The 24,126-nt window shown below is 50.5% G+C and overlaps 1 protein-coding gene across 1 annotated transcript in view; it reads left to right on the top strand.

Annotated features, from left to right (window-relative positions):
- The window catches only part of LOC122363253 (synaptogenesis protein syg-2-like), a gene marked incomplete at its 3' end in the record, with an annotated part of 84,982 nt that overhangs the window by 28,930 nt on the left and 31,926 nt on the right, over window positions 1–24,126 (top strand). The window contains exon 2 of the mRNA XM_043332300.1: window positions 11,376–11,520. Coding sequence (XP_043188235.1) covers window positions 11,442–11,520 — 79 coding nt within the window. The remainder of the gene's footprint in view (window positions 1–11,375; window positions 11,521–24,126) is intronic.

The raw sequence follows: 24,126 nt of genomic DNA, 5'->3' as shown, positions 1-24,126 counted from the left end.
TTTTTTGTCAAGGTCATGTCAGGTCACGGAGTTATGACGTCATAAAGGGAACAACCTCCGGCCAGATTTACGCTAAATTGGAGATTGCTTCACATTGGTATAAATGCCGACTGACCTGACACACTGATGGATTGTTTTAGAATCATAACTGGCTGATTTGACATTGGCACAATGTCCGTTGACCTTTTCAAGGTTACTAAAGGTCAAGGTCAGGTCAGTGACCTCGGTTGACCTGTAATGACTTCTTGCACTTGTATGCCTTTTCGGGGTATTTTGATGCCCTGAATTCGAATTTGCTATCCATTTCAGGCATCGTCGGTGTTTCTTGTAGTTCATTTTGGGCCAGGGTCAGGTCAGTGACGTCACACGCCTGACGTGACAAAATGCACAAATGACCTTGCAGACTTCCGATGCTCCCAACGCATCATTTTTAAAGTTATGACATCGAAATACACACCAAACGATAGAGAATTGATCAAGGATCACGATAGTGAAGGTTTCAAGTCGATATCTCTTACCGTTTTGCCGCAATCGGCGCGGAAATCTGAAAAAGTTAGATTTTTCCGAAAATTTGACCTTTGACCGGTCATAAGTAGGTCAAATGTTGACCTAGGACCAAAAAATATACCACCAATCGCGAGATCTCGTTGAGAGCAATCCGTTGGTCTTTTCCGCTAAGCTCTACAACGCTCCGTTTTCAAACGCCAGGGGGGGGGTCGCACCAACCCCCCCCCCCCCCCTGCATGGGCGAAGGTGGCAAAATACCGTTTACGGGCGAGGGTTAAAACGTATCCCTAAATCATTTACTGATTAAAAAAGAATGTAAAAAAATGCTTCTGTTACACTTGTGCCAACCATTGCAGATGATGACAGTTGACACTGCCCCGCCATTTCTTTTCCGGTCACCTAACTCGTATGTAGATCAGCGGGCTCCCGAGAAGCCCTCGAACCGTTTGGGACACGCACGCACCGAAAAAAAAAAACTAGCTGTGAGTTCACGCAACCGTCCGTCTGCGGAATCCGTTCGGATTGTTCTAATCAGCTGATGTTTGTCGGTCTTCTTTTGACCGTCACTTGTGCCGCCTCAGTCCGTTCGAGCTGCACAGTGCGGCCTGGTACCGCCGGCGGGCGGTCCGACGCTCGTAGCGTCCGGAAGGGGCCAAACCTCATAAAAAGCCCATTGCGGCGCCGATTGCGGCCAATGGGGCGATGATGACGGCGCTGTGGTGCCCGTTCGCGCGCCACTACCGCCGCCGCCGCGTCATTCTCGCCGCACTGTCATGCTAATCGCGCGCGCCGGTCGCATCAGGCCCACTTGGAATACACGGCACGCCAGATTGCCGCCCTCAGCAGAATGTGCTCAAGATTCAGATTTGGCCCGGTGGCCTGTTCTCGGCAATGCGCTCGTTGGTGGCGCCGTGTCGGCCATTTGCAGTCTGGCGGCGGTGTCCCATCCTGTGGGCGCGAGTGGTACCCATCCCTGTCTCCTGAGGTTCCGCAGTGAGGTCAGCTCGCTGTTCTAAGAGTCCAGCTAACCGACGCGTGATCAGGCTATCATTCACGCCGCATAGGGGCTGGGCAATCCGAGGTGACGCCTTTGATAGAGCATTGACTGAAAGTAAAGCCCAGTCTATTTGGGGAGATGGTAAGGAAATGTCCGTCTGCTGCGGCAGATAAGGTCAAGCAGTTTTCACGGTCCACAGAACTGAGGCTGAGATAAAGTATATGAGGCGGGGAGCGGAATTCACTCAGAGGGGGAAGCCACAGTAGGTCAGTGGCACACTGCGATGTGCTGACGATTTGGTATTTCAATTTATTTGCTACTAGTGCAAATCTGCATACCTAGCTGACGTAGCGTTTAGTTTGCAGTCATATTTGTTATAATGGCATTCCCTTTCATTTCCCCCAAGCATGACAATTTCTGAACATCGAGTTGGATAGGAAATAACTATTGAAAATTCATATGAATTTGACTTTTTATAACTTTGTCTTTATTTGTAGTTTTTAATATTTAACCAGTTGTTGTACATCCCAATTCCCAACCATAAGCATCCCTGGACATTGTCGGAATATGCACACAGTTTGCATTCATTTACACAAACAACTGCACTGCCTCTCACGTGGTCACAGCGTGCAGCTGTGCTCCGTCAGAGCTGTCGCCGCGTCCTCCCCATGGGTACCCCCCCTCCCCTCCCCGTGCTCTGACGACGCCGCCGGCGGCCGAGCCGGCTCCCCACTGATGAGGCTGACCTCTCCGGTGACTCCGCGTTAATGCGCGCTCCAGAGGCCGGCCAGACCATGATAAGGTCGTCAGCCTATCCCCAATGGAAACTTGATGCTAACATGAGCGCGGCCACTTTGAACTTGGTGTTTTTGTTCTCACCCAAGTATGATGGATTTTGGCCCAGGTTCCACGTTCGTCTTCGCTTCAAGCCTGATATCGAGGATGCGAGCTGAAAGTGTTGAGTGAAATTCAATTTACTGTAAATACAGCGGGTATTATAGGTAGTTACGGTGACCACATCAACGACTTGTCAATGCTTCAAAATGCTTCGAGTTCATAAATGCGTGTATCTAATTAAACATTATGCCATTAACCATGAAACACATCCATTTATGCATTATTATCATTAGCTAGGCACATAGAACATTTTTCAAATTTGTATAGGCGTTGTTCCTCCACAACAGACAAGTGCGGCTCCGATGCCCTTATGAGGGTTTGGAAATGCAGAAGGGTAATAGGCGGGAATGTCGGCCATACAGGGTGTCCCATAATTACCCGGACATTGTTAATTAGCGTATAAAATAAGGCAAACATGATTGCGCTTTTTTCTTTTTACCGTCCTATATAGTCAACTAGGGTGGCTGTGAAATAGCACATGCAATAGATACGCTTGTTACAAGATCAGCCGACAATGATGGAAAATGCCAGCCATTGCTGGTCTCAGTTGTTTTACGGGTCTCCCGAAACTGGGTGTAGGCCTGTTTTCTTTGACCTCTTGCCAGAGGATAATACGATCATATAAGATAAACTTGACATCAAAGTGTTCCCAGGTGATAAGGTATTATCCCCCAAAACAAAAATTTCTGCCTACGCCACTTTTGCTGCGTTTTTTACATCTGGAGTGAAGAAGCTCCATGTCTGAACATTGCGCAACCTTTGGCTTCCAACAGATTTGGTTTCCAAAACAAACCCGTTCATGGCCATTTGGTTCACGGCATCCAGTTTTCGCACTGGTAGAATATTACCGCAATAGTACCCTGTGTTAACGGTTGTCTTTGGGCCATCATATCAAGTCCAATGAGTGCACGGTGGCTCAAAATGTCTCACAATTTGATTTTCGACGGGTGCCTGGCCGTCTCTGCTGTTGGGGCGTTGTAGCCATCTGACGTTCACACAAGCCTTTTTCGGGCGGTTCAAATGAGATAATACCTTCGTTAGACCACAAAGTGTGCCTCAATATACTGTTTTGTTGTATATGTTATGCTTTTGGGATGAATTGTAATGATTTGCGCTGCTTTTCCCGTAGTTTTCGCATATTTTTCTGGCGAAGGACCCCAAATTGCAAAATTTTGTCGAAGATAGTGGTGCAAAGTAGACTCATGTTTTGCAGATAATCCTGATCTATTGTTTAGCTAGTTTTTAGCTAGATCGGTGACGTTTGTTGTCTATGACAAGCAACCACTTGTTTGACAACTGGTGCATGGCCCTTTTTGGCCGAGCCCAAGCTTGTCAATCAGGTTTATCTCTTGCTCTCTCTGGCTTCGTTAGCTGATATAATTGCGCTTTGCTCAATCCTAACTGCTTGCAGATGAGCTGCTGAAGCTCTCCAGCAAAAAACCATGCCGAAAGTCCGTTTACAAAGTTGAGAACGGGAGTTGATTCACCATGGTTGCCTATTAGTGGCTTAAGCTGAAAACGGAAAAGGACTACTCTTACTTGACTCTGGATAATAATTGATTCGAGTCGTTACCGGCCACCAAAAGCACACAGTCCCCAATCTCGATAGCTAAGGGATATCTTATAAAAGTATGATGCTTGTATATCATTAGAAGCGGGCGCAGTCGTACTTTTAGCCAGAAAATAAATGTCCGGGTAATTCTGGGACACCCTGTATGTCAGTCAGATCCGGTATGAGGGAAAGACATAGTGCTTATATTGGCACAGGCAATAAGCAATTAGGAGTTTTGGGTGGAACGAAGATCCCTATTTGAGACCTATCAATCTATGTTATGGCTGCTTAGTTTGCGTATTTTTTGCCCCTATGCCCTCATTATGCTCTAATTGCCCCTTCTTTTTACAGCTTATCATGTGACATCCAAGCGCATTATTACACGACGGCATGCAATGGCTTGCTAAAGCACCACTTGAGTAAGCTATAAGCATTGTATCAATTGTTTTACGTGGTTTTACTGTGAGTACTTTGATTTATATTTTGTATTTGCTGTAGCAGTAAGTGTTGAAAGCAGCAGATGTGCCAAGTACAGCCCTCAGCAGACTGCGTGGTAGGTATTCTTTTTTGTACAAAACCGATAATAACTCAAAGGCTATGTTATCAGTCGGTCGGAACTCACTGCAAATAGGTGCGCCATGCTCCACTCCTTCGATTGGGTCTATCACTAAGCAAAGTATACGCCCTGTGTGGCAATAAAATGCAAAAGTTTGTTTTGGGGGCAAATATAAATTTTTGGGTTTTGTTGCCAAACTGGATGGAAAATGAATATGATGATAATGTCAATCTAAGGTGCGGAGTCTCATGCGTCTTGCTGTTATGATTTCCGAGTGACCGATAGCAAAGTATCTGCGTTATTCTCGGTTTTGTTGAAAAAAGAATACCTTATACCACGCAGTTTGCACAGGGCTGTACATACGCCTTTTGTTACCTACATTATCGAACTCTGCTTTGCTTTGCTTGAGCAGCAAATAGTTATGCAGAGACGGTCGAGACGTGCGCATTTGGTCAAAGGATTTAGGCTGAAAACGATTTCAGATATTATAAGAAAGAAGTACTTAAGAAGTAAAGTACTAAGAAGTAGTTCACTCATTCAAAATCTCGCGCTGAATAGCTGAACTGTTCGAAATCCTCTGGTGGCGAGTCATCTCTCCCGAGTGCACGCTACATTTTACCCAAAGAATGCAAATGTTCCCGCAGCCTACCCCAGCACATTTGGGCGAAACACTTTGCTTTGCGTGTCTGGTCACCACCTGGGCCGATTCCCATAAGCCCATTGGCTATTTCTGTCGACACTGAGACGCCCTCCCCATTGGAAATGACCTTCCCAGCGGTTTCCTCAGCACACGACTGGCAGTTCAACCTCAGAAACTGGCTACCGTGACTATTCGTGACGAGCTCATGTGCGGTTCGTGACGAGTCTGTGGCAGTTTGGCGAGGGGTTCGTGACATTTCGTGACCAGACCCGAGGTGGTTTCCTGACTATCCTGATGACGGCCAGAAACAGCCCAGGAAACGCTCGCACGGTTTACGGACGTCTTTCGCTCGTGAATCTTTACGGACATTTTTCACAGCCACAGACGCCAAGCCCAGCACTTTCCGGCTCAGTCGTCTTTGGAAGCGTCGCCCGCCGACTGTGCTCCGATTGCGTCATTTTTACCGATGTTCCCACCTACTTCTGCTCTGAAAGCATTGATTCGACCGCCGAGTCAAGAGGCTCGGCGTGCCTTTTCCTCGGCGACACATTCTGCAGGGAAGAGGCGCTCTAACGTTCCAATTTCTCAGAAGCACGGCGCCTGAGCTATGGGAGATACTTGATATCAAAGAACCTCACGTAGCATTTGCACGGCGCCATACGATCGGCTCAGCTTCCCTATTTCGGGATGACTGGCCTGTGGTCCCTTAACCCGTGACCTGGTGGGGGGGGGGCTATTTTTTGCCCCCCCCCCCCTCCAGACTTTTCGATATATCTCCAGAACCGCTGCGCCGATCGTCACCAAACTTTCAGTACCCTCTCGGACATAAATTTTACACATTGTGACCAAAACTTTTTCCAAAGGCTATGATAGGTTGGCCGGAAATGACGTCAGAGTGACGTCATGTTCTGCCGTTTTCGACCCAAAAAAGGGTTTCGCGGGAAGATCTGTCAGGCCTATAGCTTTGCAAATACAGAAAAACGATAAAGACATAAAAGCTGTAGAATTGACAGGGCTACAAAACTGCTATCTCGGATTTTTGAAAATTTTGGATTTCGACCCCCAAAAATAAAAAAAAAAATTTGAAAATAATAGCCAAAAAATCAAAAAAGTTTTTGGAATTTCGCAAAAACCGGAACATATGTGATAGTTCTCACCGCCTTCTATCCACATACCAAATTTGAGATTGATACACCTTTTTTGGCGAAGTTATAGCGAAAAACTGTTCAAAATTGATGACGTCAAATTTTCAAACTCAATTTTTAGCAATTCTAGACCCCGTAGCGAATAAAGACCACCATTAGACTCCCCGTGACGAGCTGCATCGAATCAATACCCATTTTATGCAAAACTATCAACTTAAAAATTTGACCTTTCTTGACCTGACCTTGACCTGACCTTCACCAGAAAGTGACCTAAGCCGTACCTGATAGTCTTATAACCAACACCATTGAGTTGGAAATGAAAAATTGGCCATAAAACATGCATCGCACAACCTTAGTACCTAAAGTTAGGTTCATGTGACCTGACCTGTGACCCTTGGTGACCTGACCTGTGACCTGACCTGGTATTATCAGTGACCTCTTATAGCAACATATGTACTAGGCAACTGACGCCCTGTCGCTGATTCTCGACAAAATGCGTTTTCTTCGGTGTTATAGCGCATTCCCTAGATGACCGTGAACGGTGAAACATGTCATCTTTGACCTGACCTGTGACGTCATCGGTGACCCCGAGGTCAATGAAATTTGGTTTCCTTCGACAAATTTGACAGGGCTATCGAACGCCGTTTGAATTTTGCGGATCCGTCAAGTAGTTTCGGAGATACGAGGGGGGGGGGGGCAAAAAATAGCCCCCCCCCCCACCAGGTCGCGTTATAAACAGACCCCACCAGGGCGCGGGTTAAGGTTTTTTCTCTTTCTCGCATCACTATGTTGCGGTGATCCCCATATTCCTGAAGTTCCCCTCTTCCGTAAACAATGATTAAAATTAATTAACTCTAGTCCACCCTCTCAATCTTGTAAGTAACCCGGTTGCGCTTCTAAAGCATCTGGGGCATTCCACGATAGATCGACCAAAGCCGTACACCCTCATATTTTATTTTTTGCTTAAAATTGGTCTAATGGGTTGTTATGGGCGGGGAAGCCATCTGTGCCAAGGATTTTTTTCTTCGAACAACGGTTTCCGAGATATAGCTTCAGGCAATTCCTGGAGGTCACGCTGCAACCCTATGTTTGGCGGCTTATTACGGAGCGAGCGAAGCGAGCGTAGTCTTTCCTTAGATTAACGGAAATTTCTGAGTATGAGCGGCCGGCCGGCCGGCCGGCCGGCCGGCCGTGGTCACGCTTTTGCGAGGCTTATATCTCAGCAACCACTTGACCGATTTACACGCGGTAATTTTTGTAGGGTAGCTTCATTCCTTCTACCAAGTATTGGACTATCCCCGATGCATGTGGGTGACCCCTTATGCACGTGCCACGTGCAAAACGAAGAGGTGTCACTTTTGTAATTGTTGCAATATCTCGGTAACTACTTGGCCGATTGCGCTGAAAGTTGGCATGTAGGTAGGCACCCACTAGGCAATGCATATCCATGTGCCAGAGTTGGGGTGCTGCTGCACGTGCGCACGTGCAGGGGTCGATTCCAGATCTTGAGAACGGCTGGACCGATGACACTCAAATTTGGCACATGGTTGGGGACCGGTTAGTAGGGTGCCGTGCAAAAGTCAGTTGGGACCCATTTTGCACGTGCGCACGTGCAGGGTGCCGCTTCCAGATCTCGAGAACGGCTGGGCCGATTGTGCTCAAATTTGGCACATCGCTAGAGACCGGTTAGTAGGGTGCCGTGCACAAGTCAGCTGGAGGTACCCCGTCGAAATTTCGCACGTGCAAGGCCCACCCTCTCGCTCGCTCCGTTAGTCGCCCCAAAAGGCGTTATACTGGTAACTCAGAAACTATTGGTTTTCTATGGTAAAAACTTTATATGGTTCAACTCGCAATCAACTAGCAAACGTTTTGGCTATCTCGGATTTTCGATTTTTGAAAATTTTGATCACGTGACATCTTGATTTTTTTTTCGAAGAGTGACCTTGATATTTTCCCAACTGAAAGTCGCAATTTTGTCTGATGACGATTAAAGCCTTATCGATTGTCATTCATATGCGACAATAAAAAAGTGGCTTTCGGCCTGCATTGACCTGAGATCAGGTCATTTTTTTACCTGTCCTTTATAAGTCAATGGCAGAAATATCGGCTACCACCGAAACGCATCTGACCGGTTCAAATACTTTTGAATCATGTTGAGTTAGGCTATTATTGATGGCACTGGTGCAGCTTTGTATCAGTGACCCGCTGAAAGGTCATCCGAGGTCACGCGTTGAACACACAATAATTTTCCGTTTTTGGCTGTTATACCTTTTGATCTAATAAAGAAAGAGACGTAGAATAGGCACTAATCCGTTTGCTTTTGCCTAGCGCCAGTTCGTTTTGAATTTCGATACCGATGACCTGAGGTCAGGTCAATTTCTTGACCACCTCATTATAAGTCAATTGGGGAAAAATCAGCTCCCTTATTTTTACACTAAAACGCGTCGGAATGGCCTAATATACCATGAGTGACTCCATATGCGACTAACTTTGACTACCTTGAGACCTTTTTTGCTCTTGGTCAACTGTGACGTTGCTCTTGGGTCATGTGACGTCATTTAAGGTCACCAAATGTTTTTTGCTGATAACTCCTTACAGGTTTGAGATACAGCCGCGCGGATAGGCTCATTGTGTTCAGCTCGTCAAGGCCCATCGAATGATAGGTATATATGATGACCTTAAGGTCACGTGACCTAAGGTCAACTTTTGACCTTGACCTTTCGAGGTCAACATACACATGTTTCGATGCGGATCGACGAGAGGATCACGATGGTGCTATTAGTTTGTTCCTAGCTGGGATACTTCGAAAGTTATTCGAGAAAAACTTCGTATATATGTAGTGCCGCCATTTAGACTTTCTTTTTACCCCTGTGACGTCATCTTTGACCTGACCTGAAAATGACCTGAGTAAAAATTGTAGACCTTATCCATGTGTACCCTGTGCCGTTTACCGCTTGTCGCTATCTTGCTTTGTTCTCGAGATCTCGCTGTCGCTCCCGCTCGTAATAATGGGAAGGTCATTAAAATGACCTGACCTGAGGTCAACGCAGGCCGAAAGCCACTTTTTTATTATCGCATATGAATGACAATTGATAAGGCCTTAATCGTCATCAGACAAAATTCCGACTTTCAGTTGGGAAAATATCAAGGTCACTCTTCGAAAAAAAGGTCAAGATGTCACGTGATCAAAATTTTCAAAAATCGAAAATCCGAGATAGCCAAAACGTTTGTTGGTTGATTGCGAGTTGAACCATTTCAAGTTTTTACCATAGAAAACCAATAGTTTCTGAGTTATAAGCCGCCAAACATAGGGTTGCAGCGTGACCTCCAGGAACTGCCCGAGGCTATATCTCGGAAACCGTTGTTCGAAAAAAAAATCCTTGCCACAGCTGGGTTCCCCGCCCATCACAACCCATTAGACCAATTTTAAGCAAAAAATAAAATATGCGGGTGTAAATTATAAGTTTTTTTGGTCGATCTATCGTGGAATGCCCCATCTGTTTAAAAATACAACAGAATTTCATCAAGCCACCTTACTCAACGCCAATGCCATCTCTCAGTCACCATCATCGTCCGCGGATGGCACAATCATCCGCTATCCACTCCGGTTCCACCAGCCCGTCCCTAGTCAGCGCCACGCCCCCCCCCCCCCCCCCACAGCCCGCGGGTGACTCTGATGACTCTGTGGAGGCCCATCGACCGGGCCACGCGCCGGTAGTCAGTAGTCCGTAGTCACCTCAGCTGCCATCAGTCAGGGAGGCGACGACCATTGTTTTCACGGCGCTCATCGAATCACGCCGACGCCGCTAATATCACAGACGTCGGAACAGGGGGAGAGGGAGATAGAGAAGAGAGGAAGGAGGGAAAGAAGGGAAGAGAGTGAGAGATAGATAGATAGAGAGTGAGAAAGATGGATAGAGAGAAAGGGAGTGAGAGAGAGAGATAGTGAGATGGAGAGACAGAGAGAGAGAGAGAGAGAGAGAGAGAGAGAGAGAGAGAGAGAGAGAGAGAGAGAGAGAGAGAGAGAGAGAGAGAGAGAGAGAGAGAGAGAGAGAGAGAGAGAGAGAGGCAGATTATGCAAGGAGTTAGACGGAGCGGTGCAGACAGGAGGACAGTCGTACCAGGCGTGAATTGTCTGATGGCGCCGCGCCTGGCTGGCGGCGTTATCTCTGACCGTCAGTGCCACGCTGGAGGATGGCCTCTCTCTCTCTTTCTCTCTCTCTCTCTCTCTCTCTCTCTCTCTCTCTCTCTGTCTCTGTCTCTGTCTCTGTCTCTGTCTCTGTCTCTGTCTCTATCTCTGTCTCTGTCTCTGTCTCTGTCTCTGTCTCTGTCTCTGTCTCTATCTCTATCTCTCTCGCTCTCTCTGTCTCTCTCCCACTCTCTCTCTCCCTCTCTCTCTGTCTCTGTCTCTGTCTCTGTCTCTGTCTCTGTCTCTGTCTCTGTCTCTGTCTCTGTCTCTGTCTCTGTCTTTGTCTCTGTCTCTGTCTCTGTCTCGCTCTCTCTCTCTCCCTCCCTCTCTCTCTCTCTCTCTCTCTCTCTCTCTGCCCCCCCCCCCCTCTGCCTCCGCTGGTGTGGCCCGCTCGGAGCGTCTGTTGGAGGGGATCAGGTGGCGGGCGGACATTATTGATGATCCAGGCCGGAGGGCCGGTGGCTGAGGAGTCGCTGCAGAGAGGCCGCTCGTCCCGCCCCAGAGACACAGAGCCACACACCAGGATGCGGGTGACGTGAAGGTCGGGCCGGCGAGCAGTGATCTCCAGCTCGCCAGGCGCGTGACGGAAATGGAACAGACTCGAGTGGGTGGCAAAAGACGACAGGTTGCTGAAACAGGATCAAATGCGAGCTGGTGCGCAAAACCCGCTCTTGATATATAGTCACCCGACCTTCGACCGTGCTGCCTTATGTTTTTTTTTTTTAATCATTGTCACCTACGATGCGCTGTGTGATTAAATACAATTTAACAGTGATGGGGGTTATGCCCCCTCCCTTGGGACCCCATTACCGTCGCCGCACAGTGCGAGGCTTCCCGCCGTCAAATCCATCACCTGCGCCAGTCTCTGAACGTGTCTGGCCTTCTGTTTCAGTGCGCAGCCGCCCCCGATGTGTGGTGATATCGTCTCGCTGCCGAGGGAGTGCGTAATCTTCCTGCGATGATCACCAGGCTGACAGCAGCGCTTACCTCGTGTCTCCACTTATCCGCCGTCCTTGGACAGATCGACATCAGTGGAGGTAAGCGATTACCTAAAAAGACCATGATCTTTCACTAATACAAACTTATTATCAGGCATCGGTAAAATCCTTTTTGAAAGGATTGCATTCCCAATCCACATTCCTAGTGCCGAAGTGGATTGCATTCCTACCCGCAATCCCCTTTTTTCACTTGGATTGTGATCAAATCCGCAATCCTTTTTTGCAATCCTGTTGTATTATTTATTATGTGCACTAGTGGATCTGGGGGAGGGAGGGGGGCATAGGGCCGTGCCTCCATCCCCAAATCACCCATTTCTAGTACCTAGTCTTGTGAGTAATTCCTATCTAAGGCACAGGTATTTTATGGGAAATATTTTTTGCCTCAAACACCCCCACATTTAAACCCCTACCCAACCAGTGTTTTATATTTCTAAAACTCGCCCTCAAATACGTAATTTTTCCCTTCCTATGTAGTTCATCAGCGTATATTATTTTGAGCGTTTAAATTAACCCGCGCCCTGGTGGGGTCTGTTTATAACGCGACCTGGTGGGGGGGGGGCTATTTTTTGCCCCCCCCCCTCGTATCTCCGAAACTACTGGACGGATCCGCAAAATTCAAACGGCGTTCGAAAGGCCTGTCAAATTTGTCGAAGGAAACCAAATTTCATTGACCTCGGGTCACCGATGACGTCACAGGTCAGGTCAAAGATGAAATGTTTCACCGTTCACGGGTCTTCTAGGGAATGCGCTATAACACCGAGGAAAACGCATTTTGTCGAGAATCAGCGATAGGGCGTCAGTTGCCTAGTAGATATGTTGCTATTAGAGGTCACTGACAATACCAGGTCACGTCACAGGTCAGGTCACCAAGGGTCACAGGTCAGGTCACATGAGCCCAACTTTACTAAGGTTGTGTGATGCATGTTTTATGGCCAATTTTTCATTTCCAACTCAACGGTGTTGGTTATAAGACTATCAGGTACGGCTTAGGTCACTTTCTGGTGAAGTTCAGGTCAAGGTCAGGTCAAGGTGAGGCCAAAAAAGGTCAAATTTTAAAGTTGATAGTTTTGCATAAAATGGGTATTGATTCGATGCAGCTCGTCACGGGGAGTCTAATGGTGGTCTTTGTTTTGCGCTACGGGGTCTAGAATTGCTAAAAATTGAGTTTGAAAATTTGACGTCATCAATTTTGAACAGTTTTTTCGCTATAACTTCGCCAAAAAAAGAGGTATCAATCTCAAATTTGGTATGTGGATGGAAGGCGGTAAGGCCTATCACATGTATTCCGGTTTTTGCGAAATTCAGAAAACTTTTTGGATTTTTCGATCATTATATCCAAAAAAAATTATTTTTTTAATTTTTGGGGGTCAAAATCCAAAAATTTCAAAAATCCGAGATAGCAGTTTTGTAGCCCTGTCAATTCTACAGCTTTTATGTCATTACCATTTTTCTGTGTTTGCAAAGCTATAGGCCTGACAGCTCTTCCCGCGAAACCCTTTTTTTGGTCGAAAACGGCAGAACATGACGTCACTCTGACGTCATTTCCGGCCAACCTATCAAAGCCTTTGGAAAAATTTTTGGTCACCATATGTAAAATTGATGTCCGGGAGGGTACTGAAAGTTTGGTGACGATCGGCGCAGCGGTTCTGGAGATATATCGAAAAGTCTGGAGGGGGGCAAAAATAGCCCCCCCACCAGGTCGCGGGTTAAAAGCGTTTAAATTATTTCAAGTTTCGATGTAAAGCCCTTGATAGCAAAGTACATTAAGCCGATGAAGCCGATCTCATAATTTTCAATTGCAACAAACCATTTCAAAGCACCAATCAAGCACAATCCGGGTTGGATTGCAAAAATTGGAAGTATGATGCAATCCAATCCGCAATCAAATCCTGTTTTTTTTTAATGGATTTCAACTCCAGGTGCAATCCACCAAAAAGGAATGCAATCAGGATTTTGCAATCCTGCAATCACAATCCTACCGATGCCTGCTTATTATTTCAATTTTTTTCAATCAATAATACTTTATTAATTGAAATAAATTATTAAAATATTAAATTGAAATAATTATTAATATTTTAATAATTAATTTTTCAATTAATAATGTGATACTCTTTGTAATCCGCTTGCTTTTTGCTTACTTTAGTATATTGAGTACCTTGAGAAGGCATTTTTATTTCGTAGACGCCTACATGAACAACACTTTATAACTAATCATAATTTTATGCACATACCTGAATACACTCCGCTATTATGGTCACTAATTTAAGATTTATTGAGTAGCATGCATAAGTTAATTGGCTGGTTATTTAAAGCGGTGGCGTCACTACAGCTGTCGACTCGTTGGTTTAAAGTTTTATGGCCCCATATTTGTGCGCGGACGAAAGCTGGATGAGTACTGAATTAGGTGGCATGCGATAAAGCTTCTCTTAGTAGCCGTAGCTTCGTACTACTCCACTGCAGGTAATATTTCAGCAACAAAGTCGATTCAGATTTCGTTGCGATTAACAAATAGTACATTGTATGATCGCATATGTGTGGAATTACAGATCATTGAAAAGACTGAAAGAATCAATATTCTCTTTATAGCATGAACAGCATGAACAGTTGTTTAGTGTCCATGGTAAAACAAAAACATTCGACAAATGTTTAGGTATTGAATAATTTAAATTAGTGTCATGCGGGGCAGCTGATGTGGATAGCGCAGGTGTAGTTACCTACCACCTACCTTGGTTGTTTTCTCTTTTGGCGGAAACACGGTCTCAACTTCCCCTCCTCGCTCGCCCAGGTGTCTGTGTCTGCCGATTCCTTCTTGCGTAGCTGAAAGACGCCCCGAGCGGAGGGGAAGGAGACTTGGGAAGGAATGGGGTGACGGTGGGGCGGTGGGCGGGTCTGTTAGGATCCTAGTTTTACTCTCGCTGATGCTAGTTGGTGTGGAACCTGTTCGGCGTAGGAAGACTATGGTGGTGATGTTTGCCAGCGTTGCCTTTCTTTCACGGATTTTGTTTTCTTGCTGGATTTTGCTGCTCACATATCGATTCACACATACATCACTCGCACTCAAAACTGAACAGTGAACATTCAACTCGACTAATGTGCCCCGCGCCCTTGCCGACGGCTCGCCGGCGGGCACCCGACTCCGTCTCCCGGCCGGCCCGGGCGCGGCGCTGCGGCGCGGCCGTCCCGGTTACCTGACCCGGCCGGCTAAAGGTCGGTCGGACCGGCTCCGGCCGCCGCTGCCTGCCCGCGGCGGGCCCGGGGAGGGGTACTACACTACATTCTTCCATTATCGTGGTAACATGCTTGGTGAGGGCAAACATTGGCATTATTTCTTTCCCATTAACATTAAAGTATTGCCTGATTATCTCGTCTATAGTGCTGCCATCTGTCGAATGTTGTTCTCCCTAGTTGTTCTTCCTAGGGGTCGCCGCAGTCTGCCCCGCCGCAGTCTGCCCCGACACTAATGTTCCGTGATTATCGCCGGCTCTAATACGGTCCCATTAGTGTCATGCGGGGCAGCTGATGTGGATAGCGCAGGTGTAGTTACCTACCACCTACCTTGGTTGTTTTCTCTTTTGGCGGAAACACGGTCTCAACTTCCCCTCCTCGCTCGCCCAGGTGTCTGTGTCTGCCGATTCCTTCTTGCGTAGCTGAAAGACGCCAAAGGACCGCCAAAAGGATGTATCGCGGCAACGTTATGTCGGCTCCGTGCCCGGTCTGATCGGTTTGTGACGCCTGCAGGTGTAGGGTGAGAGAGGCAGTCGCCAGGGTCACGTGTTTTCTGAGGCAGGGGCGACGGCGGGAGTAGCGCGCCGTCCCCGGGGCAAGGTACTCGCGGCCCCGGAGAGCGCCGAAAAAAAAACAAGGTGACGGCCGCCCAGGCAGCCCGGCGGCCAGTGGCTGGCAGCGGTCCTCGCCGAAGGCGACGACGAAGCCGTAGCAGGAGGGGACGGGCCCTTTTCCAAGGCGCAGACAACACCCGTGTTGTCGCAGTGCATGAGCACGCTCAGCCCCGTCCAGCGGTGACCCCAGAGGAGGCACGCCGCCAGGATGGGGATCATTTCGAGCCAGGAGAGGCTGGTGGCCCACGCCTTGGTCGCGGCAGGCCAGGCTTGGGAGAACCAAGCGCCGTCGCAGCAGCCGCCAAAGCCCAGGGTGGAGGCGTCTGTGTACAGGTGGAGGTCGGCAGGTGGTGTCCAGGTGGGGTGGATGAGAGATGCGGTGCCGTTCCACTCCGGAAGCACGGACGGCCACCAGCTTTATGTCCCGTTTCGTGTCCTGGGTGATGGTGACCCAGTGGTGCGTTCGGCGGCCAGTGTGGGCCGTGTCCAGCAGTCGCCGGAAGAAGCTCCGGCCAGCCGGGATACATTTGGAGTCGTGGACTAGCATTCCGATGAGACTCAGAAGCTGTCTCAGACGGATTGTACGGATAGACCGGGTCTCTCTGAGGAGGGCGACCAGCTTGCGGAGCTTGGCCAGTGGTAGAGAGATGGTCATGTCGGCCGGGTCGAGCACGCAGCCCAGGAGTTCCATACGGGTGGAGGGAGGGCTGCACTTTGTTGGGGAGAGTTGGATATCGCAGTGCTCGCAGATGGACAGGAATGTGCGATAGGCGCGCTGACAGGCATCTGTGTCGGCTGGACCCATGAAAGAGAAATCATCCAGATAATGGTGCACGCGTTGACTGTTGGTGGCGGGCATGGAACCGTGTGGTCAGTGCGATGATATCGGCGAGGTCGGTGAAAAGGCTGCATGCGGACCGCAGCCCGAACGGCAGCCGCACGTCATAAGAGAACTGCTCGTTCCATCGGAAGCCGAGCAGCCACCGCTGAGTGGGGTGAACCGGGATGAGACGGAAGGCGTGCTGGAGGTCTGCCTTTGCGAGCAGTGTTCTGTTTGGGCCGAGGGAAAAGATGTGAAGAATGGCCTGGTCTATGGTTGCGTATTGGACAGTGAACTCGGACCGGTCAAAGTGGGAGTTGACACTGTGGCCGTCCGGCTGTGAAAGATCAAGTATGAGGCGGACAGACCCGTCCGGCTTCTCTCTGGCCCCAATGCCCCCGGGGCGGCGGGGGTTGCCGAGATCCCGTCGGAATGTCGAAGTGGAGGTATTCCAGTTTTTTTTTTTGCGGTGGCCCCGGCTGCCGCCTGTCCGCGGGCGCTTATGACTCCGTTGCTCTGGGCGGCTGGACGGCGACGGCTCGCCCGCAGAACGCGAGGCTTCGGAGTCGGACCATTCGGAGAGGCCGGAGCTGCTGGGACTGCGCCTCCGTCGGCGGCGGCCGCGGTTCGCAGACGAATGTGACCACCTCCGGTATGGGGGATCCGCAGGCCGGGAAGTTTGGCGGAGACCTGCCGGCACAGCGGTGGCGCGGCCTGCGATGGACGGTCGACGGCAGGGTCTCGGGAAGCATCCGCCCGAACTAACCGAGATGTCTGCGGCGGCGGGAGAGCCACGGCTGTCGTTGTCGGCTGCCGTAGCCGGCCTTGACACGAGAGTGGGTTCACTGGCTGTGGGTTGAGGCGGAGGGGGCGCGGCCGTCTGTCGCCTGGATAATAAACGGGAAGAAAGAAGTCGCAGTTGGTGGCGAATGGCGAGCCGGCTGGGCTGGCGGGCCGAACTAGCTGTGGAGTGAACATTTAGGTTAGGTTACCGCCCAGTCTCAGCGACAGGCCAGGTGCAGGGTGCACTGGCACCTGGTGGCAGCACAACTCAAAGTGTATGGTGGCATTCTGTTGTTTTCGTAAGTACATATCGGGCACTGGTACTTACAGGCAAAGGATGTGTAACGTGCCACCCCACTGAGGGTGTTAATTGTGGAGCGCCTAACGGATAGTTTTTGGGCGAGAGCCAGACTGTGAGATCACAGTGAACGGCAGTGAATGGTCACGAGAGCCGTAGGTGACCAGGTGGGATATGCGGACAGCCTCCATGTCTAAGTGGGCAATCGCGGACAGCCTGGTGTGTCACAATGTGGGGGCCATCGCGGACAGCCGGGCATGTCTACAGGTGGGGCTACCGCGAACGGCCCTGCATGTATGGATGTGGGGCTATCGCGGACGGCCCGGGGCTATCGCGGACAGCCCAGCATCGAACGCGGACAGCCCTGCATGTATGTAGGTAGGGCTATCGCGGACAGCCGGGCATTTTTTAGGTGGGGCTATCGCAGACAGTCCTGCATGTATGTAGGCAGGGGGTAGCGCGGACAGCCTGACCTGTCACAATGTGGGGCCATCGCGGACAACCGTCCACGTCTGCAGGTGAGGCCATCGCGGACAGCCGTGCACGTCTGCAGGTGAGACTATCGCGGACAGCCGTGCAATGTGCATGTCTGCAGGTGAGGCTATCGCGGACAGTCGTGCCTTTTGTAGCCTCGCTATCGCGGACAGCCGGGCATGTCTGGAGGTGAGGCTATCGCGGACAGTCGGGCATGTCTATAGGTGGGGCTATCTCGGACAGCCCTGCGTGTATGTAGGTAGGGCTATCGCGGACAGCCTGACGTGTCATAATGTGGGGCCATCGCGGACAGCCGTCCATGTCTACATGTGATGCTATCGCGGACAGCCGTGCACGTCCGCAGGTGAGACTCGCGGACAGCCGTGCATGTCTGCAGGTGAGGCTATCGCGGACAGCCGTGCCTTTTTAGCCTCGCTATCGCGGACAGCCGTGCATGTCTGGAGGTGAGGCTATCGCGGACAGCCGGGCATGTCTATAGGTGGGGCTATCTCGGACAGCCTTGCATGTATGTAGGTAGGGCTATCGCGGACAGCCTGACGTGTGACGTGTCACAATGTGGGGCCATCGCGGACAGCCGGCCATGTCTGCAGGTGAGGCTATCGCGGACAACCGTGCCTTGTTGTAGGTGAGGCTATCGCGGACAGCCTGACGTGTTACAATGTGGGGCCATCGAGGACAACCGTCCATGTCTGCAGGTGAGGCTATCGCGGACAGCTGTGCATGTTTGCAGGTGAGGCTATGGCGGACAGCCGTGCTTTTTTTTTTTTTTTTAGCTCCGCTATTGCGGACAGCCGTGCATGTCTGGAGGCGAGGTCTCGGACAGCCTTGCATGTATGTAGGTAGGGCTATCGCGGACAGCCACGCACGTCTGCAGATGAGACTATCGCGGACAGCCGTGCATGTCGGCATGTGAGGCTATCGTGGACAGCCTGACGTGTTACAATGTGGGGCCATCGCGGACAGCCGTCCATGTCTGCAGGTGAGGCTATCGCGGACAGCCGAGCACGTCTGCAGGTGAGACTATCGCGGACAGCCGTGCATGTCGGCATGTGAGGCTATCGCGGACAGCCGTGCCTTTTTTAGGTGAGGCTATCGCGGACAGCCGTGCACGTCTGCAGGTGAGACTATCGCGGACAGCTGTGCATGTTTGCAGGTGAGGCTATGGCGGACAGCCGTGCTTTTTTTTCTTTTAGCTCCGCTATTGCGGACAGCCGTGCATGTCTGGAGGCGAGGTCTCGGACAGCCTTGCATGTATGTAGGTAGGGCCATCGCGGACAGCCTGACGTGTCACAATGTGAGGCCATCGCGGACAGCCGGCCATGTCTGCAGGTGAGGCTATCGCGGACAACCGTGCCTTTTTTAGGTGAGGCTATCGCGGACAGCCTGACGTGTCACAATGTGGGGCCAACGCGGACAGCCGTCCATGTCTGCAGGTGAGGCTATCGCGGACAGCCGTGCATGTCTGCAGGTGAGGCTATCGCGGACAGCCGTGCCTGTTTGTAGGTGAGGCTATCGCGGACAGCCTGACGGGTTACAATGTGGGGCCATCGCGGACAGCCGTCCATGTCTGCAGGTGAGGCCATCGCGGACAGCCGTGCATGCCTGCAGGTGAAGCTATCGCGGACAGCCGCGCCTTTTTGTAGGTGAGGCTATCGCGGACAGCCGGACGTTACAATGTGGGGCCATCGCGGACAGCCGGCCATGTCTGCAGGTGAGGCCATCGCGGACAGCCGTGCATGTCTGCAGGTGAGGCTATCGCGGACAGCCGTGCCTTTTTGTAGGTGAGGCTATCGCGGACAGCCTGACGTGTTACAATGTGGGGCCGTCGCGGACAGCCGTTCATGTCTGCAGGTGAGGCTATCGCGGACAGCCACGCACGTCTGCAGGTGAGACTATCGCGGACAGCTGTGTATGTCGGCATGTGAGGCTATTGCGGACAGCCGTCCATGTCTGCAGGTTAGGCTATCGCGGACAGCCGCGCACGTCTGCAGGTGAGACTATCGTCGGTATGTGAGGCTATCGCGGACAGCCGTGCATGTCTGCAGGTGAGGCTATCGCGGACAGCCGTGCACGTCTGCAGGTGAGACTATCGCGGACAGCCGTGCATCTCGGTATGTGAGGCTATCGCGGACAGCCGTGCATGTCTGCAGGTGAGGCTATCGCGGACATCTGTGCCTTTTTGTAGGTGAGGCTATCGCGGACAGCCTGACGTGTGACAATGTGGGGCCATCGCGGACAGCCGTCCATGTCTGCAGGTGAGGCTATCGCGGACAGCCACGCACGTCTGCAGGTGAGACTATCGCGGACAGCCGTGCATGTCGGTATGTGAGGCTATCGCGGACAGCCTGATGTGTTACAATGTGGGGCCATCGCGGACAGCCGTCCATGTCTGCAGGTGAGGCTGTCGCGGACAGCCGCACACGTCTGCAGGTGAGACTATCGCGGACAGCCGTGCATGTCGGCATGTGAGGCTATCGCGGACAGCCGTGCCTTTTTTTTAGGTGAGGCTATCGCGGACAGCCGTGCCTGTCTGTAGGTGGGGCTATTGCGGACAGCCGTGCATGTGTGTAGATGCAGCTATCACAAACAGCCCTTGATGTCTGTAGGGGAGTCTAAGTGGACAGGTGAGGGAATGGGACGGGGCCACTACTGCAAACAGGCGCCGCCGGAGGCGGTGTCTGCCGACCCTTATTATTTCTCAGCCTTGGCGCCGGGTCGGAAATGCATCTTTGCGTCACAGTCTGGCGCTGCCAACTGGTGTCAGGTAGGTGCGCGTTCCGTGTAGGTATACGATCGGTGGACAGGCCCATGGCAGCAATGCAGCATAGCAGCAGGCATACGTGCATCCACAGAGTGGCACATTGCCAGCAGTGAACTGACCCCCAGTCGGTCCGCTGCAGACCGGTGCAAGGCGACACCCTTGATCAACGGCAGTCCGACCGCCGGCCACAGGCCCGTCACGGCCTGTCAAGGGCAGCTGACGTCACGCCGGATGAGTCACCCGGCCGCCCCCCGGTGCGGAGGACGGTCAAGTGTCACACGCCCGCGCCTGCGCCGCTGGCAACCACGTGACCATCAGTAGCTATCGTTGCTGCCGCCGCCCGCGGCGCTACCAGCGTTGGAAGTGCCACCTAGAGCTGACGTCACGATCACGCAATGGCTGGTCGGACCCGCCAAGATGGCGTCAGGGCGACAGGGCATTGGGCGTAGGCCATGGACATCAATACTGATGCCAGGCAAGCAAAGAGTATATAGGGCTAAAAATGCATGGCAGGCTAAGAACGTCAATGACTGGGGCCAGGCAAGCAATGACATGGATGGAATTAACCATTGTAGGTACGGAAGAGGAGGTCATCCTGGTTGGCCGGGCACAAGATAAATGTACAGAAAGTCACGGGTTCATATACTGAGCAAATCACACCGGAGTGAGCTGCTCCCCAGGCACATTGCAGGTGGTGAGACACCTGATTGCAGTCAGTGTAGGGCTCGTTATGGTCAGTAATGTGGCGCACGGCGCCCGGCCTCGGCTGGGGGGGGGGGGCGCGATGGGGGCAAACTCTTATCATGTATGCTATATTGAATCGCCGTTAGCGATCACATGAGTGAGTATAAGGTGCAAGTGGCAATCACCACCGGCGTGTTATGGGACGCGGCGAGGAACGGGCGAGACAAAATGGCGCCCGGCGCCGGGGGGGGGGGGGGTAATCTCCCCATGCACGCGGTGAAAGCCGTCGACAGACCTAGCTAGGTAGCAGGGAATGTCCAGTAACATACCTGCAGTTTTTTGCCGGCGAGGGGCCATCGCGACCACAGTAGGATCCTAGTTTTACTCTCGCTGATGCTAGTTGGTGTGGAACCTGTTCGGCGTAGGAAGACTATGGTGGTGATGTTTGCCAGCGTTGCCTTTCTTTCACGGATTTTGTTTTCTTGCTGGATTTTGCTGCTCACATATCGATTCACACATACATCACTCGCACTCAAAACTGAACAGTGAACATTCAACTCGACTAATGTGCCCCGCGCCCTTGCCGACGGCTCGCCGGCGGGCACCCGACTCCGTCTCCCGGCCGGCCCGGGCGCGGCGCTGCGGCGCGGCCGTCCCGGTTACCTGACCCGGCCGGCTAAAGGTCGGTCGGACCGGCTCCGGCCGCCGCTGCCTGCCCGCGGCGGGCCCGGGGAGGGGTACTACACTACATTCTTCCATTATCGTGGTAACATGCTTGGTGAGGGCAAACATTGGCATTATTTCTTTCCCATTAACATTAAAGTATTGCCTGATTATCTCGTCTATAGTGCTGCCATCTGTCGAATGTTGTTCTCCCTAGTTGTTCTTCCTAGGGGTCGCCGCAGTCTGCCCCGCCGCAGTCTGCCCCGACACTAATGTTCCGTGATTATCGCCGGCTCTAATACGGTCCCAATCCGCTGAATAGCACATGTCAGTACATTTACCAACTCATTGATCCTTTGATGGTATTATGATATGCTTAAAGATGTAAATATAAGATGGTAATTAATTCAATGATGCAGTATGTTGATACCATTTAATTCAACGATCCTTTTAAAATACACACCGTTCACAGCCAGCTTTCACGTTGCGCCAACACGGATTGACTTTGTTGCGGCGCAAAACAATTTGTGACTCACAGCACTAGCAAACCTCACTTACATAGTGCTATTCTTGGCAAGGACTCTGCAATGTTAGGTGGGTGGGGTTGATTACAGCAAAGCCTGCGGCTCATGTTCCTGTGATTGCAGCCGTCGGTCCCCTCCACTTTCATCGCGCAGCTGTTCCTTCGCCCCTGAGCCAGCTCTGAGTGCACTTGTCTTTCAAAGGAAGCGTTGTGGATTCGTTCAATTTGTTTCTCAGCGACAACTGCGCAGTGTGTGTTTGGAGTGCTTCAAGGACGCGCGAGGAGCGCGATCAAAGCTGTTCTGCGGTGCTGCCGGCCCGTATCTACATACACATAGAGGTAGACCTGTATCAGGTCTCTGGTGCCCTCCATTGCCCGAGTTCCCGTAATGAAGCCTAGCTTCATTCTGACTATTCAATTTCCCACCTGAAATTTTAATTCATTTGATGACCTCGAGAAAACGGGATTTGTGGATAATAAGTACATACATACACACCTGTATGAAAAGAGGAGCGCTGATACTGTCGTTTTGGACTGTACTGGTTCAGAAATGGTGTACTCCTCAGAGTTCACTTTGAAAGGGAACAGTTTTTTATCGTCTTTGTTATCGGTGCAAATAAAAAATTTATAGAGTAGTAAAATATAAAAAGGTGAAATGGCGCCATCCTGGCTTCAATTCCAGTACTAGAGCTTCCCAATCGGTCGAGAGTTTCCAGAGTTGTAAACACGTCAGTCGTTCTACCGGACTGTTTTGCAATAAGTCTGCGGCCGATAGGTTTAGTGTCTCTGTCGGACCGCAGTCGATGGGCTGATGTTTCCGGGAAACACACCGCTCCCTGCGCCGGGCTGTTTGACTGCAGCGCTAATAGCTCAACGACACGACTATTTATCATGTTCTATGTGCTTTGCATAGAGTTAACACCTGCGCTGGTAGCGATGTAAATTACCTGACACAATCTAACACATCCACCATAATAAACGGGCTGCCAAGGCTATGTTTTTCGTAAGCTGTTATTGAACGACACAAACTGACTATGATCACTTTGAACAGCTACACCGACAATGGGAAAGTTCCGAGAACTAACAGCGCAAAAATAGACGAACACTCAAAGGGATCATGTTTAACAGAACGGAAACTTATAATTGCAGGCAGTTGTATGCTATTTTGAGATTGCGCTGGAAAAATGGCAGCTGTTTATGCCTTCTCGAGTCAGTTGTTTGAAGAGGTATTATTTACAACAGGTTTCGTGACACTTTAGTTGTTGGTTAAGTATTCTAGGTATAACATAATTTACTCAGAGTGATGGAAAATAAAAAAGAAGACATAATAAACTGCATGACTTGAACGTGGCGGTCACCATGCCAATTCTCTACACCTCAACGCATGCTGGTCTGAACCCTCTTTGCAGACGATCCCTTTGAAGACGCAGACTGTGGCCCGCGTGTTTTAATACCTTGAGCCAATATATTGGCTATACACAGGTATACCTGTGCAGAGAACAGTGAGACAAAGCCCCCTCGGAGTAAATATAGTTCACTGTGGTTGGTGTGACTGGGTGGCAGTGCTCGGCCAACGGGGAATTTTTGATTAAGTGAGTGTATGTATTTAACAGGCATCCGCACATCCGATCCATCTACTCAGCGGGTCCATTTAGTACTAAAAACAATATTAATCAACTGTTTGAAATTTTAGCTAGCTTTCGAATTTATTTATTTATTCCTCCAAGGCCTTGACATAAGTTTTGAAAGAAATGACCTCGACCGTGTAATGACCTTCAG

Source organism: Amphibalanus amphitrite, unplaced genomic scaffold (genome assembly GCF_019059575.1).
Source record: "Amphibalanus amphitrite isolate SeventyFive unplaced genomic scaffold, NRLGWU_Aamphi_draft 000611F_arrow, whole genome shotgun sequence".
Classification (NCBI taxonomy): Eukaryota; Metazoa; Arthropoda; class Thecostraca; order Balanomorpha; family Balanidae; genus Amphibalanus; species Amphibalanus amphitrite.
The sequence above is the reverse complement of the archived record's forward strand: the minus strand, read 5'-3'. Positions and strand labels throughout refer to the sequence as shown.